The sequence below is a fragment of the Gallus gallus genome, chromosome 3, assembly GCF_016699485.2.
Source record: "Gallus gallus isolate bGalGal1 chromosome 3, bGalGal1.mat.broiler.GRCg7b, whole genome shotgun sequence".
NCBI lineage: Eukaryota > Metazoa > Chordata > Aves > Galliformes > Phasianidae > Gallus > Gallus gallus.
Window position 1 is genome coordinate 40,493,647 of NC_052534.1, and position 17,177 is coordinate 40,510,823.

Sequence of the window (17,177 nt, forward strand, 5' to 3'; positions counted from 1 at the left end):
TGAAAGGAAACATTCCAGAAGGGAGAAAGAGAAATAGAATGAGAGCAAGCAAAGATGCTAATTCAGAAGATTCTCCCAAGAAAAATGCATATAAATAAAAAACACTGCAGTTTAGATACATTTTAAACTATCATTTTACAGCCCTTACGATTCAATGTTTCATTAAAAAAAAAAAAAAAGCTAATATTCAGTATATCACCAGCAAGCTTTTCAGATTCAAGACAGTTGTGCTGTTTTACACACAAAAAATCCATTCATCGGTAGAAACACTTTTTTTTTTTAAAGATCAATGTGAAATTTATAATATTTAGTGAAGCACAATCCCAAATTCATATGAAATATTCTTTCTTTTTTTAATCCAACTCAAATACAAGAGTCAAGATTTCCCATATATTCTCAGTGCACCTCTAAAGTAGTTACTATGATGCTATTTTTTTTTCTCCAAAAATTAAACAAAGAACTTCTTCAAACTGATTGCACCTGTGATTTTTCAAATAGTTCCTACTAAGGTTTCTTGTCTTTTTTTGAGTAACCTGATCTTGATTGACAGCTTTGAACTCTTAACTCCCCGTAAAAACTTCTTTAAATGTAGCTCTAAATGTGATCCCTGACTGAAAAATGTGATGCGCTGTAGAGAACCTTATTTGGTGAATTAGAAAGACGTGCTGTGGAAAATAAAAGATGCATGAGCGAATGTAAGGCATACAAATATGGACTGCAAGAATTTTAGAAAAATATTTGTTCGCTGAAGGAATGACAACAGAGCACTAAAAATAAACACTACAAGTCCTCCACCCCCTTTTTAATAGTCTGCTAGAACAGCCTTTCATTACTGAGTTAGTAAAGATTGTGTCTCCAAAGATAATGTTTTTACAAACCCCTGATATGCAGCTGCTGTACACAAACAAACTCAAAGTAATTTGAAATTCTATTTATTGTCAACATGAAGGTGGGTTCTGTGTGTAGTATGTTTGCAGAGCAGTAGAATCAGAGTACATTCCTCCCGAGAAAGGAAGAAGGCACTATATTACCTGGGAAGGAACATTTCACAGCAATAAATACCGTAATACTTACCACACAATCAGAGAGTAACTACACAGAAATCATATATACTTTGTTGAGTTTGTTTGTTTTACAATTGCACATTCTCATACCATTATACGCTGAAATAAAACAGTTCTACAGGACAGGCAAATCAGTTTTTACCCTGCCTATTCATATCCATCTGGAAAATTTCACAATGATTTTATGTCCTCATCAAGGCAATTAGATAATCACTCTGCTAATAGCATATTGGAGCTACTTACTGCACAGTGAAATTATTGTATATCAAATGAAGGGCTTGTTTGTACTTTGTTTATATAACTCAATTCTTTCCAAACATGTCCTTTCAAAAGGATTTTGAACAGGCTGCTATCTAAAGATCAGCTGTTTTCCTATCAATTTTGAAGACTGTTCTAAGGCATTACCAGTTTTAATAATGAAGATAAACATACAATCTCAGGATACTTTAAGAGACATTTTTTCTGTAACCTCTAAAGCAATCCCTAATTACAACAACAACAAAGGCAGCAGGATGCAACTTGATGTGTATATTCACACAGAAGTGAAAGGATTTAAACCAGATCAGAAAGAGGACTGCTATCCAAAGCTCTGAGTACTGCAAGAAGTGTTAGAAATTACTCTAAAAAATCAATTAGCTGATCATTTTTCTTAACAAGATACCAATGGTCTATCAATGAAAATAATGTTTTTCCTATAAAGGCCACAAATCCTCTGAGCGCCTGGATCCACATACTACTGGTTGAAGAGAAAGAGAGGTATAGCTGTGAGAATAAAGATAGAGTGGTTACAAGCACAGTAGCATGGTCAAATTAACAATTAGAACAATTTTCCCTCAAAAGAAAAAAAAATCCAAAACCCAAAAAAGATATAGTACTGTTTACTTCCTGTGCTAAACTTGCATGATACAGTTTAGTGATAAAGACATGAGTGACATATACAGTGCCCAATCTTTTAACCAAACTTTTAACTAAAGTATCCTTCCCCATAAACACATCCCTCATAATAATGATTTCACAAAGAGTGCTCAAGAATACAACGTTTACCAAAGGAAAGATGGTATGAATATACAAAACTCTCAACGCTTAAGTCAGTGAAAGACACCACACAAAACCAGATAGCCCCGCTACCCTTCTGCTGAAAACTGGGTTCTCTTTTCTGAGTTGTCTCAGGTGATCTAAAATTGCCATATTCTCCGCCAGTCTCATTAACTCATTCTCTCAGCTCCACAGGAGAATTTTAATTATATCCCTGCACACCACTTATCGTGGCCTCAGAGCAGTATTTAAAACATTTAAGGAATTGTTTGCATTTTAGAATGAATGTCTGAATTAGCACGGGGTTCCACAAGACACAGTAATAAGATATAGCTCAAAGCGGAATATAATTACACAGGGCAAATAGAAGCAATTATAGGCATACAGCATTTTTAGTTTAGTTCCTAGATTCCCACAACCACTTTGGATATCGTGTCTGATGATGTCTTTGGATGTCTGATGTCTTCTAACCTGATTTCAGTGATGTCACTATTTCAGATTTAAACACTTTTTCATCCTACCTGGAATAGGGGGCTGCAGGGGTTGTATCAGCTCTGGCTGCTCTAGAGTATTTCCACAATAGACAAACCACTCTTTGACCAAAGGACAGGCTCCATCTAAAAACAGACAGAACTGAGTGAGTAAGACAAGTGCAAGTATTGACATTTGTATAAAATAAACAGTGGTGGTAAGGATTCTAAGTAATAGAAAGCACCTCGTAATGACGTGTTTCTTCAGCTTCTTTAAAAACAAACCAACCAAGAAAAATTAGTTTTACTGTCTTTATGACAAACCATCAGGACTAGTGAAGAGAGTTTGAATTATGCACAATAAATGCTGAGTTTTGACTTGGGAATTACAGTCAGAAATACAAATGAAAAAGTCAGTGAAAAACATTCTACTACATCTTTCATTCAGTTTTAGGCCCTCCCATTATTAGACAGCTCAGGCAGCTGTGCAGGCATTTGATGTAGCGTAGCGACCTGCATGAGCTACCTCAACCTCACAGGGCCACCTATGCAGCCAGTCCTTAACATGACTCTCCTCTCAACTTGACCTGACGGTTCCCACGCCAGGACTTAAGATAAAATCTTTATAGGAGGCTTTAACGGCTATCTATTTGAAAGTTCACAGCAATGGAGTCACTCCACAGCAAGATGCAGAGCTTTTAGATGCCTCTGTTCCCAATCTTTTATCTGGTATAAGAGGATTATTTATGTCGCATAGTTCAAGTGGCTTGTTAGCCCTCGAACCCCAACTGTACCCCACCATCTCATGTAAAGACTAAGGTGTTTCTTTAAAAAGTGTCTCTACTTTTGAGCCACACGCTCTCCACCCCATACCAACTTTTAAAGTTGAGCTCACATTTAAAATCTAAGGGAAGCTGCTTCCTGACCTTGTCCGTAGTTCCATGACTGCTGGCATAGAATTACTCAGATATGGTGCTAGTCTCAGGGATATGGAAGAAGAGAACACAACAAAATATTTTACTGCCCTGCTTCTTCTTTCTTCCTTAAGCATGGACCTACTGTACAAACTCCCAATAAACCGAAGAGTTGGCAGCTGGATTGCAAAGAACAGCCCTTCACCTGCACTTAGGATGCTTCGATGTTTGAAAACTGCTGGTACAAAGAGTACAGTGAAAAATTCCCTCAGCAGGGGAAATAAACAAATTAAGCCAAGTATTTCCAGTACATAAAGAGTCTCACATCTTGATTACAAACCATTGCCTATGATAATGGTATTTCATTAAGAAAACCTTCAAATTTAATATCTCAAAGTCATTTTCACAAAGCATTCTGATGTTTTAGCATTCTGTTTTAAGGGTTATTAAGTACTTTATTCAATCCATTCATCTTATTCAAACTCCCAGGTTTTAGCCTGGCTTCTTAAGGAAGCAAGGCCGATACAATTAGGATGCCAGTCTTTTAATTAATAGATGGACCCGCGGGTCTTTTTCACCTAAATATGGAAGAGCACAAAAGATTTCAACCTTATGAAATTGCAAAACATTTCACGAAGCCAGTGACTTGGCAGACAAAAGGATCCTATTAGGGCACCAACTGAAAGAAAGGCAGGGGAGCCAAGCTACCTTTTCCACCTCAAATCAAGATGGCAAATAGCTATGGAAGAAATAGAGCTGAATAAAAAGACATTCGGGATCTGTGGAGAGCAACAGACAATAGGGGCTGTACTTGAGAACACAATATATTGCATGATGGAATGCTGTGGATGTGAAAAGATAAGAGGACAGCAGGAACATGGAAATACAAAACTTTGCTGAGAGACACTTGTGGGGGAGCCCCAAAGCTCCACAACTCATAGAACAGCTTATCAAAATGTCACTTGATTCCAAATGCCAGTGAAATACCATTTTTACATCACCCATTGAGCTCAAATACAGTAAAAAGAGAAAATAATGGGTAACTTCCAGTATCATTTTTTTTAATCTATGCAGCATCGCATCAGCTGAGTGCTTTTCACTGTTATAATCCTTAGTAATAGAAATACATGATTATTCTCATAAGATCCAAATAAATACAGCTGAAACCCAAGTCACGCAAATTTGCAGCACGTTAACCTAGCAAGAACAAAATGGAGATTTGATTACTAAATGCCAAACCTCCCGGCATGGAATTATCGCTACAGGAAAAGAAAAAAGAAGAGGTTTAACTTTTCAAACTCTTCCCCCCAGCAATGCACACACAGAACATCACCAGTCACATTCAGAAACAGCAGTTCCTTTGCTTAAACAGGTTCTGAATGAACCACGAAAGGTCTGCCTAGCAGGTAAAGAAAAATTTCAGCTATGTGCAAAACACCAAAATTAGAGGCTGCTGGAAACTCTGTGCTCCTCTACACCAGCAACAACAACAGCCCTACTGAGCTATCCCTGGTGGTAACCGGCAAAAACTCTCCTAATGGCCTGTTTTTGACAGTGTCAAAGGCATGGTCAGTCTTGGCTGCTAATCTTAGAACTGGGAGTGATGCCAGGACTTCCAGGAGCTGGCCACGTGTTCAGGCCACATTACATAACCTTGCAACTGGTGCAGGTATTTCCATGAACTGAGCTCGTGCTGTCGGCTTTGTTCTGAATCCTTTGTGCACAAAAGAAAGAACTTGGCTGTACTACTTACTGTTGTTTTTCCATCCTCTGTAATTTTTTCTAATAGTACAATTGTTCTTAGAACAATGCTAGAAGTTGTCAGCTTATGTTTCCCTATAAGCAATACTCAACCTAATGAGAAGAAGCTCTAATAACATTAATTGTAGATTTTTAAAAAACACAGGCAACAAATGCTGTATTGTCAAGATCACCATCAGCCCCCTATTTATTTTCATTGAGTCAAAATAAGGCTCTGATTCTGGTAATACTTCAGTGAGTAAGAGTACGCACATGCTCACCATACACCAAATGACAGTCAAAGTCATAGCTTCATGAGCAATTCTTCCAGCACACTTGCTCATTTTTTCAGGTAAGAGTTGATTTGTTTGTTCTTATTCCCTGCCATTCCTTCACCATAACTGTGACTACAGAGCTGGGCAGGGAAACAGAGCCAGGTTATTTACCCAACTGCAAGGAAGTAAGAGGGGAGAAAGCGACTATTTTCGATTTCTCAATATAGGTCAGCTTCGCAAACAGCTGCACCAGCACAACTGTGAGGTTGCAAAGGGACTGAAATGGGTGGCTGTGCAAGAGAATGAAACCGGCACTGCTTATTACACTACGGCTTCAGGCAAAGTGGCAGATTCTATGCAAGTGATTTCAAAGGATATGATATCCAGTTCGTGTTGATTCTTGGGTATCTTAGGCTACTTGAAAACCTCAACCTAAACATTCAAAACTTACAAGAGCTTCTTGTTTCAGTGTAGACAAAGCAATTTAAATAATTTTAAACTGTTCTTAACTAAAACTGCAATCACTGCTTTTGCAAAGTATTGGCTGCTGTTACCTCTATTTAACAGTAAATAAGCAGATTTGTGAACTGCACAGGTCAGTATCCAAACTGCAAGCTGGGATGTCATGTAGTCAGCCAACCTGGTGTCACGTGAACTACACTGGCAGTTTTTTCATGATGGCAGCGGACTCCACGTGCACTAATTTAATTGGTTGATTCCTTCCAGTAAACTCTTATTTTAATGTTAATTCAAAGTAATTCTACATTATATGACAATCTGCATATGGTGTGGTTTACATCGCCCCTTTCTACGTCGCACTGAACTACAAAAAATAATTGACTTTATCTGAGTGAAACTGGTAAAGGATACTACTTTGCAGAGAACGCTACTGCCTTGTAGCTTCAGAAGCAAATTCATAAAAAGTAACATGGACATTTACTTACAAATTTCCATAGAGCCTAATTAATGGTCTACACTTTTGCTCTGGAAGCAACTACAATAGAGTACAATACCAACCAATGAAATACTGGAAAGCGACGTAGTTATAGCAGCTACTAAATACATGTGCTACAAACACAGATTTAATATGGGACCTATGCAGATACACTCCATGTATCTGTATGGAAAGGTAAGGACTGGGGGTGCTCGAGCTTAAGCTACTATAGAAACTTTTTTCTGGAATTTGAAGCATGAACTGAGAGCAAGAAATACATGTTATCTGTGGTTTCATTTAAAAAAAAAAAATCACTTTCTTAAAAGAAAATCCCCTTCATGCCCAAATTTCATATTCATTAGAATTCTAAATTAATGTTTCTGCATTTTCAATTCTAATCTACTTCATCTGAGTACTACAAAAACTAACACAGATGCAAATCTGCCCACTACCCTGCCATCTTGCAGCAACAATTGTTAATTGGAAGTTTTGGTTCGGGGTGTTTCTGAAAACATCAATGAACATCCTGCTGCGTAGAGGAATAAACAAAACCCAACCAAGTTATAATTGTCTACAAAATTTAGAGGCAGTAGGCCGAAAAATGAAAGATGACAGATGTGCATGGCTACTGCTGAGCTTTTTGTTATTCTCTCTAAAGGACTATATAAACTCTGATTCAGTTTTTCCAATTTTTTCTTTCCTATTATGGTGTGACTCCAAACTCCAGTTGGTGAAGGAAGTCAGGTACTTAATTTATAAGGCCTTTCTTTGAATTTTGAATATTAAGTTGATAGTTTTGCACTTTCATTAATAAAAATGTAAAGTGATTAGCAAGGAGAAAGCAACATATTAAAAAGAATAAAAGCGCAATACAGTTTTAATTTTCAAGTCACTGCCTAAATGCCACTGAGAGCATAAAATAAAAGCCACCACAGCGAGAAGTTTAAGCAATGGAAGTCTTGAAAATTTGTACAAGGATACATGTAAATAATCCTGCGTCTTAAAGTAGAATAGAAGCACAGATACACCCACTGCAGAGCCTATTTACAGCACTGGATAAATGAATCTTACTTTCTTCCACCTTGATAAAAGCACTAATAATCACCAGCATGACTACTTGTGTTCGTATTACTGCAATAAATACATTTGCCTATCAAATGTTCTTAAAATTGCAAACTTAAAGTCAACAGAAGGTAAAATGGTAACAGCGCATTACTGTTTTGCAGAAGTATATTACAGCTGAAACTAATTCATTAGGAGCTATACTTTCTAAAGCAAAATAAGGTTTCATATCCTCTCAAACTCTTAAAATGGCCTAAACGTCACAGTTTTGCTCCATCTTTTGATCATTAACAACTTTCATCTAACAAAATATTTTTAAAACATCTCTTTAAAAGCACTGAAATTTAGCAACATGTAGTAAAACAATTTGTGACATTTTTTTTGTTGATTCCTCACAAAGTACATTTCAGCTGCCCAGTTTTTATCCTAAATGCCACGCAGAATTAGCCACTGAAACAATGAATTCAAGATTTCAGATTTCAGAACTTAAAGTGTGTTTGAATAGTGGGGTAAGTAGCCTCAACCTTACCTTTTTCTGACTCCAACAAGACAGAATAAATATGCTGACGAGCAGGGCGATAGATGAGTGCCTGTCCAGGAATCTCTGTATCACAATCATCTTCCAAAGAGTTGCTGCACTCAAGCTCTCCATTACTCAGGATATTGAAGATGGCATAATTTTCAGATTGGATGTGATGTTCTTTAGCTAACTGTTTGTTCAAGGAAAGAAGGCATCATCTTCAAAAGTAAGAACAATCAAATAGTAAATACAGAAAAAAATAAATGCATTCACTACTGGAAGACACAGTACTTTATCAGTGGAAGGAGACAGAATGGTTGGGAGGGAACAAGCACTTCTTTAAAAAGAAAGAGTACAGTATATTTTCAGACACGTATCCTTTTGTGGATAGGGATTACCAGGGAACTCCTCATTCCCCTTCTCTTTAGTCCCTCCCTGAAATCTGCAAATTGGCGGGGGTTTTTTTCATGACATCTTTTAAAGAGTAATTATTCCTCAAATGAATTCTGAATGCAGATGTAGAAAAATGAACTGCCCTCCATTAGCCACTTGTCTTTCCCTCTCAAAAAAGCGCATACGCACTTAAAGAAAAAAAAAAGGTGAAAGCATGACAAAACCCAAACTTTTTATTCTATTTCAAGGTGAACTACACCATTACACCAGACAGTCTCTTCTGAGAGTAGTTGAATTTCACAGTGGTGAATCTGAAATACTTAAATTCATCACACTTGCTGTAGTTTTTCTCACAGGGAAAGAAATAGTCTGCTGCAGTGAGGAAAATGAGGTCTCTGGACTGGCTGAGAAGCAGAATCACAGCAGTGCCCAGACTGCAGGTTAACCACACACTGGGTACAGACACATCCATATGCAGAGTACCAAGAGGGACTGCTGGTCTGGAACATCTTACATGGAAAAGCAACAGAGTTGCTCTCAGGCACCTAACCCTAACCTGGACCGGGCAAGGGCAGGGCCAGCCATACCTTGTACTTCACAACCTCAAACCAAACTGTAGGGGTGCTCAAATGGTTGAGTGAGACCTATTGTTTCCACGGGGTACCGCTAGTAGACTCTCTTGGATCTACACGGATCTGTACGGTGAGCAGGCACTGAAGTTTCTCTGCTCAGCATTCCCTACGTGTCATGCTCTCTATATGACTTGGGTTGTGCATACACACAACTCTCTCAGTCTCTTTCACTGGGAATTACCAGATTGGAGAAACTCACTGTCTCCACAGAATTCCAGTGTGTGCCAGCATGGGAACTCAGGAGTTCAAAGCTGCAGTCAAGCAGTGGCCATTATGGATCAAAAAAAACTCAACTGAAATGTCATACTTTCCAAAGAACTGCACACATAAGCACAAAGTGAACAGTAGGCTTCTGTACACACTGCCAATCAACAGGGCATTTTCTTATAGCAATACATTTACAGTTGCCCTGGAAGAGATACTTAGTATTCCTACCATACGGAAACAGTGTAGTCTCCCAAATCTACTTTTACATAAAACAAAACCAAACCCGAGGGAAGCAGTAACATGAGGTTATGTCCTTGAATTTGGAACTGGGCTGTATAAGATAGTTATGTGCATTTTATATAGTGTGCAAGGCAAATTGAATTGTTTTAAAGATTCCAAAATATGAAACAAAGCACACACATAACATACAAATGCCTAAACACTCGTAGTAGAAAAGCAGAAGACTAGTTAACGTCTTCAATTTTGACTGTAATTTCCTTGGCTCAGTGACTGGCTTAACACAAGATTTATGCAACAAGAGTGAGGCGTTCTTCAATGAAGCTTCTAAACATTGATATTTTCATGCAGTAGTAGCTCAGCACAATGCTAGAGAACTTCAACCCTTAAAACGAAAGAGCAAACCAAGAAATAATGACCTCATGCCATAAATACCACATGATATGTTCTCCTAAGGACTAAGGATATTACCACTAATGTCCTGGCCATAATCCAATATAGATGATTACGTTCTACCTAACTTTTCCTTGCACTTCAAACAGTATTTTTCAACATTTCATTAGAATGTAGTGATCCTTTTTTTCTTTCAGTGGTATCTTCTCTTTAACTAGTACAGTGAAAAATTACATGTATTGTATTTGTGTGTGGTTAACATCAAACCCAGACATCTGCAGCTTGGCTGAAATGAGCACTGCATAGGTTTTAATTTAACTTTTAAGCGCTTTGGAGCCCTTTTGAAAAGGAAAATGTACATTATAGGATTACATGAGAGTAATATAATGAGGAAAAACAGTTTTAAAGGAAATTAAGTAACAGAGAGACAAAAAAAATTCTCTTTTTGAAGCCTCTACATACCTAACTAAACAGGGAGTAACAGTAATAACCACCATCTCCTTTAGGCTTTTTTTTTTAATTAAACTTCAATACATTCTCTTAATTGCCATGAATTTGCAGTTTTACACTAAACTTACTACTGCTGTGTAGACTCTGATGCAATGTAGACCAGTTAGTGTAAAGATCAGTGCATGCGTTGGCAGCAGAGTTTTTTACTAGCCAGGCAGGCAAACCTAGTTAATATATCCAATCTGCAGATGGGACCTCTTCACAACCCAACACCAGTGCATCTCTGGCCATGCAGGAAGCCAAATGTGAAACTTCTTCATGCAGACCTGCCCCTTAAGAATTAACAGGCCACTGGTTTTGATTCATGCATGGACAATGTATCTGAAAAGTAATTAGTGTGGTCCTAAAATCATGAAATATAGATTTACTGGAAGCTTTTTCAACTCCTCCATGACAGCAATTTCAACTTCTGCATTCTTAGCACAGCTCCCCTTTGGCCCGTGCCAGGCACAGCCAAGCAGACCACTCACCAGCTGCATTTGACCTGCAGGTTCTCAAAGCAAAAAGCAAGTTATTCCATTGTACAATACATGGAAAGCACATCTCTTTGCCCAGCTGTGGGCCCATACATGTGCTGCTTCCCATTATTTGACCTGTCTGATACTTCAAAAAGAGAGGAACAACTTAATTAAAATGTGCTGCATCTGCCCTGAGCATTACATATATAATGTTCCTAATCGCAGCTCCAGTAAATTTAAACACATAGGTTCAGCATACTCAGTACCAGCTTTCACTAAGCAGTCACAACAATGAAGTGTCCATTGAGCTTTAGAAGCCAAGGTACCTGAAAGATTTCCTTGTCTCGACACATGGCTGTTCCTTCTTGACCCGAGGACATTTTGAAATTTCTTGCATCAGGAGGAATCCATGGAGACTGCTGCCCTGGCAAGAGATAGGACTCCATTCCTCTGTGAAGTAATGTATTGTCTGATCCCAGAGGTAGCATACCTTCCAAGTGTTTCAGGCTGCTGTACGAGCATGGAATTTTGGAGATATAATTTGCTACAGCTAGAATTATGCTTGTTCTTCTGTTGTAGCTCCTATTCCTGGAGGAACAGGTGACTAAACATTTATGCCAAAAGCCTTCCAGCAAGTTTTCTGGAACAACATCATTGCCAAGCAAGCAAGCAAAGAGAGGGAGGTGCTTCATACTAAGACCTAGCACACGGCAAAGGTCTTCTCTGGAGTACATAACAGTGACTAGTCTGTCCAAGCAGAGTTTCTCAATGGAAAAATAAGGAGATGTATTATAGATGAGGTAGTCACTATCTTGCCCAAGAATTCCCATGCAGTTATGTTGCAAACCATATGCAGCCACCTCAAAGTCCGCCTCTTGCAATGTGCACACCGTTTTTTGACCAAGTGCCTTTAGGGCAAAGCGTGTAAAAGTAGGCAAAGCTGAGGGAAGAACAAACATTTCTCTCCCCGGCTGTTTCCTGTGAGCCTTGATAAACTGAAATAGGTTGGCTATTTCCCTGTTATTCTGCTGCCTCCGTTTGATCCACTCATCTCTTTTTTTCTCTTCTACCACTCCATCAAAGTAAAACACCAACTCGATACCAGCCGCTTTAAAAGTTTCAATAAAATCCTCTAAAACAGCAAGGTACTCTCGCCATTGGCCACCACACACCCAGGATTCTGGTGTGTACCAGCGTCGAACACAACTCATGGCATCTACTACAATAACAGGCAGGACATCAGGGTGATCGATGCGGTGTTTTTCTGCCATCTCTTTCAGATCTACCGTTCTGCACGCATCAGGGCAAACTCTCGCCACAAATCCCTGCAAACCTTTAATGCCCATGGTTGACTTCTGAAGCTCGCAGCAGTCTGAAAGGAGAAAAAATAAAAACAGCATTCCAAAATGCAGTACTGAGAAATGCTACAGTTAAAAAAAAACAGCTCAGAAATTGAACAATTGTTTTTCTGCTTTTGCTAACAGATAGCTCTTTTATCCTGGCCTCTAAAGTGCCACATCCAGTTTTCCTCCCATCGCCAACTGAATATATAGCCCATTTGTTTTGCCTCCCATCTCTGCTGATTTTTTTTGTTTGTTTGTATTTGTATGAGTAAAAACTGTAATTATCAAAATGCTCTCAGAAGTATGACTTCAAAAATTTCAGAAGAACACTCTTAAATATACAAAGTACACACTTCTAGAAAAAACAAATACAGATGTATTCGAAAGCCTAACCGCATCTCACCTGGCAGTGCGTAACACATGAATTAACGGCTTGATTTTCACGCCAAAAGTATATTAACATCCCATAGCCAGATGAAAAAAATACTGAATAAGTTTAGAAATTGGTCCTGTACCCTCACTGTTCAAACTGGTCAGCTGCCGCCAGCGTTTACAGGCGGTACTCCATCAATGTGGTACCAGTTGCAATACCTCGACATTCTTTATCAGCATCGCCAGTTTGCTTTGGATTTACTTTCTGATTCATCTCACCATGCTGCCATATGAAGACATAATATTATGACACGTTAAGGAACTACAGACTTACAGATACTTCGTAACTACAAATCTGACCATCGCCGATAGTGAAGTTAATTTATTAAGTGAGATTGCTAACACGCACAGCAATTTTGAATCAACCTAGTTTCAAAGACACGGGCTAGAAATTAAATAATTAAGAATGGAATAAGTCTATTTTCTTTTTGCAAACGGCCAAAAGAATGAAGCACAGGCTCCAGCTTCTGCGGCAGAACTTTATTTGGCACGCTTAGTGAACCAACGTCTATCTTCCATAAGAAGAGTCACGGGATAAAATTAGAACCATTGATGACCTCCACTTCGTTTCTAGAAATCTCACTGCATATTAGTAGTGCGGCACAGCTTTGACATTAGATGTGCTTTTTAATCACAGTGCTATTTTAAAGGACTTCCCAATGAAAACTGGAAGAAACAAGCTGATTTTCTCACTGAGCTTCACTTTGTTCTTTATTCTCAAAAAAAAAAAAATGTTTTGCTTTTATGTTGATTTTACTTAGAAGTTGAATGCCTCTGCAGTTAGTGAAGACATTCACTATGTTTTAATTAATCGGCTACAATTTCTGTTTTGTTCTTCAGGCTACTGTGAGGTTTCAGTTACAGGTTGTCTCAGGAGCGCTACACTGCTACACTGAAACAGCTGCCCAAGGAAGAGGTGGAGTCATCCCCTCAGGAGGTGTTTAGGGAAAGGGTAGATGCTGCACTCAAGGACATGGTTTAGTGGTAGGTGGACGGTTGGACTTGATGATCCCAGAGGTCCAAGTCGAATTCAGAAGTGTTGCAATGGAAAATTTTTTAAAGGTGTTTCTGAGTTCTTCCCCCTTCAAACTGTAAACATTTAAATGCCCTTCAAGTATAGTTTTTGAATGCCGTTCTCTTCTATGCAATATGATTGTACATGATATAGATCTGGGAGCATACAACAGACATCACTGTTACAGAATCAGAAATAAACATGTATAAATCACACACGTTGCTGCACAAGCATGCAAGGTAGGGCACTGCTTTCTCTGCAATGCTACTTCCTCCCAGTGATACCTGCGTGCCCTTCAAATTCCAGCCATTTGCTTTCCAGGAAAGATACACTTGTGATTATGAACGATTTGAGTCCAAGTAGGTTATCCCTTTTCATCACTTTCCATGGAGACCTAACAATGAGTGTGAAGATCTTCACCTTTCAAACTCACTGCACAGATGCAAAAAGTCATAACAGGTCTTACTCCTGCAGTAACACATCATGTCCAAGCAAAATTTATGGATCAGTGCAGACTCTGTCCCCAGCAGCTATACAGCTAGAGCAACTATGCCATATGCCATTGAAAGAGACGTTTTTCCTACCTTCTGAGACCTGTATCTGAAGATATTCTTGCCTAAGAACTCATGCAAGTTCTTGCTTAAGATCTCATGCAGGTCTATGATGCTATTATCACTATCAGGAAAATCTCCATGACCAGTAATGGCCTAGCTTAATCAAGAGACAGTTAACAGCCAGCCATATAAGCAAGAATACTGGCCGCTACTGCCATTTCAACATGCCCACAGCCATTTACTGAAAACATCATTAAAAAAATGAAGGATTGTATATTCTTTCACCCACCCTGTTCTACCACTAAACAGAAACCTCCACGTTCAGGAGAACACTTTTGTTCACCACAGTGTCTGAAAGGGGAAGGCAAACATTCTGCCTGTGGTGCTTCTGTCAGGGGTACCTCAGTACAAATGAAGGAACCACAAAATCACTGGGGTTGGAAGGGACCTCTGGAGGTCGTCTGATCCAATGCATAAAGGTCTAAAATACTTTATGTTGGAATGCTGTTTCTTAAGAGAGGAAAACGCATTTTGTGCAACTGATGTGAGACAGACATCTCAGGTTACTGTATGATCTTAGTTGCAAAGCTACCAAGTGTGTGAACTTCAGGGGAAAAAAGAATTCCTCCGTGACCCAAAACAGCGAGTAATGTTTCCCTCTAAGTGTTGCATAGGCCCAAAGACTCCGCGTATCCCTACACCTGGGGAGAAAATACCACCCACGGCCTCTGCCAGCCAACAACCGCTACGATACGCGTGCTATGCCCACGGAACACCGCGCCCCATCGCAAAGGGCTGCCAGCAGCACTCCGCCCCAGGAGCACAGCCCGCCACTTCCCGCTCACACGCACCGCCCTCCTCCCGCGGCCCCGCCGCTCTCAGGGCACAGCGAGCAGCCCGAGTGAGGTGCGAGCCCGCCGCGCTGCGAGCCCGTCCCGCGGGCGGCCGTGCTGCCGGCCAGGAGCGGGACCCCGCTCACCCCCACCCCTGAGCCCCCCCCTAGCGCCGCGCTGTGTGACACCCCCGGCACTGACCCGAACGGGCGCTTCCGCTTCTCCGAGGGCGGAGCCGCGCATGCGCGTAGCGGCAGGGCCGGGCCGGGCCCGGGGAGCGGCGGCTCGGAGGGCTGCGGTGCCGTCCGCCGGCTGCAGCGGGCCCATTGGCATCACAATGGCGGCCTGGGGCAGGGGGAGGGTCCGCGGCCTGGTGTCCCCCGGCATTGTGCGGGCACAATGGGGCTGAAGGGCTCATTGTGCCCCAAAACAAACCCGGGAGGAGGAGATGACAAGGGCGCGCACCGAAGCGGTTTGGGTAAAAAAAAAATAAAATAGAGTCCCAGCCTTGCATCTGAGATTTATGTCATATTTGCGTCTGCGCCGCTCACTGACCGGTGTTTGCAGGGAAAAAATAGCAGAGTTGGACCGACAAAGCGACCCCTGGGACCCTGTGGGGGGGCGGGCTGCGTGAGGTGGGGGCGGGTTTGCCGTGCCCGGGGTTAGTGGGGAGCCCCGTGTCCCCGCTGCACGCCCGCCTCAGCCCGCAGCCAACAGGTGGGGCCCGGATAGCTCCACATGTTCTCAGGCGAAGGAGGGGAGCGAGGAAGGCTGAGATCTGATGTTATTGCCGGGGAGAAATTAACCAGAGCGGTGCTCTGGGGAGCGCAGATTAATATATTTGGTGGCTCGGCGTGCACAAAGCCTGGCCATTGTGGCTGTGTCTGAATGCCTGTGAATAGGACGGAGCATATGTGGCCTGTCACCGCAGGTGCCCACATCTGTTCGTCTCCGGGCAGATGCTCTGAGAAAAGCGGAGAGCATTTCCAAAAGCACGGCCCGCCCCGTCCGTACCCATCCTCTGCCTCATAATCACCTTCTGCGGAGCCCTCTCCCCCGCGCGGAGATGCGGGAAGAAATAAAAACAACACAAATTGGAAGTGGCTCTGAGAGCCCTGCAAACATACGACCAAACTGTTGCCCCCCTGCTCACCCCCCTTCCCCCCCCCCCCAAGGTTTATTAGCGGCAGGTTCTGTGCTGCAGCCAGCACACAATGTGTGCACTGAGCGGGGGGGCCGCAGGGGACAGAAAAACCCCTCATGCATGAAACGGTACAGTACAGCGGCACGCTGCGCGGGCTGCAGGCAGGGAGCAGGGCTGGGGGAGCACTTTGCAGCCGCTCTTTGGGGTTCTGGCTTATAATGGTGCTAAGTAAAGGCAGGGGAAAGACAAGAGGGCGCTTCCCTAGGTGAAACGGTGAATGCATTGAGAATCGCTGCTGAGAGGAGTATTTCTAGTCTCACTGCCAAAGTGCAGAGCACTGAGAAGTACTGTAAGTTTTGCTGTGTGCACGATGTGAGCCTGCTCACGCCTCCCGTTCCATGGCCTCAGCACCAGGGCAGGCCTCCCTACGGGGGCTGCAGCTTTGTCCTGGCTATCAGAGGGTGCCTCAAAATTGGGAGGCACCGTGGGTGCTCCTCACGCAGTTCCCGGTTCCAGGAGCAGGGAGCGAGCATGGGGTTAAAAAGGAGAAAGAGGCTGCTTCTGTGGCAGTGGGGCTGAGCTGCACCCAAATGGGTGCAGTGATTTGTCCTCACGTCCCTTCTGCAGAAGCGAGGAGGGAGATTTTGGCAGATGGGTGGGTTGCTGGGGAGCGGGCCTTCGTGCGGGCTGGGCAGCCTGGGGAAGATATCTTTCCTGGGGAGGGAGCCCGAGGGCCTGAGGCACGATAAAGAGCCGGGGAGCCCTGTAAGGGATCCCCGGAACCTCACAGCAGGCGCCGCTTCCCGCTACCCTCAGTGTGCCCCTAAAGGATGCGCATCCCGATCCGTCCCGTTTTGGAAAAGCACACACACACACACACACACGAGCGGCCAATTTTATCCCTCGCGGTTTCCCACGAGCGAAATCTCATCGGAGACGAACCAGGGAGCAAAGCCAAACAAACACGGAGCGCGGGGGAACGGGGGGGGGGGGCGGTTGGGGGGGCTCACTT

At 42.0% G+C, this 17,177-nt stretch overlaps 1 protein-coding gene across 15 annotated transcripts in view; it reads right to left on the bottom strand.

The window, feature by feature from the left end:
- FAM120B (family with sequence similarity 120B) overlaps positions 1-17,177 on the bottom strand; it is a 108,622-nt gene that overhangs the window by 87,772 nt on the left and 3,673 nt on the right. For 14 of the 15 annotated variants that reach the window (XR_005858267.2, XR_005858260.2, XR_005858263.2 and 11 more), the window contains exons 1-4: positions 15,223-15,252; positions 11,171-12,216; positions 8,024-8,204; positions 2,621-2,716 (exon numbers count right to left, since the gene is read on the bottom strand). Coding sequence is in view for 6 of the 15 variants with exons in the window: in XM_040697655.2 (XP_040553589.2) it covers positions 2,621-2,716; positions 8,024-8,204; positions 11,171-12,190 (1,297 nt within the window). In the remaining 9 variants the exon portion in view is untranslated. Of the gene's footprint in view, positions 1-2,620; positions 2,717-8,023; positions 8,205-11,170; positions 12,217-15,222; positions 15,253-17,177 lie in introns of those variants that run through there. The other variant, XM_046939281.1, reaches the window with a different exon arrangement.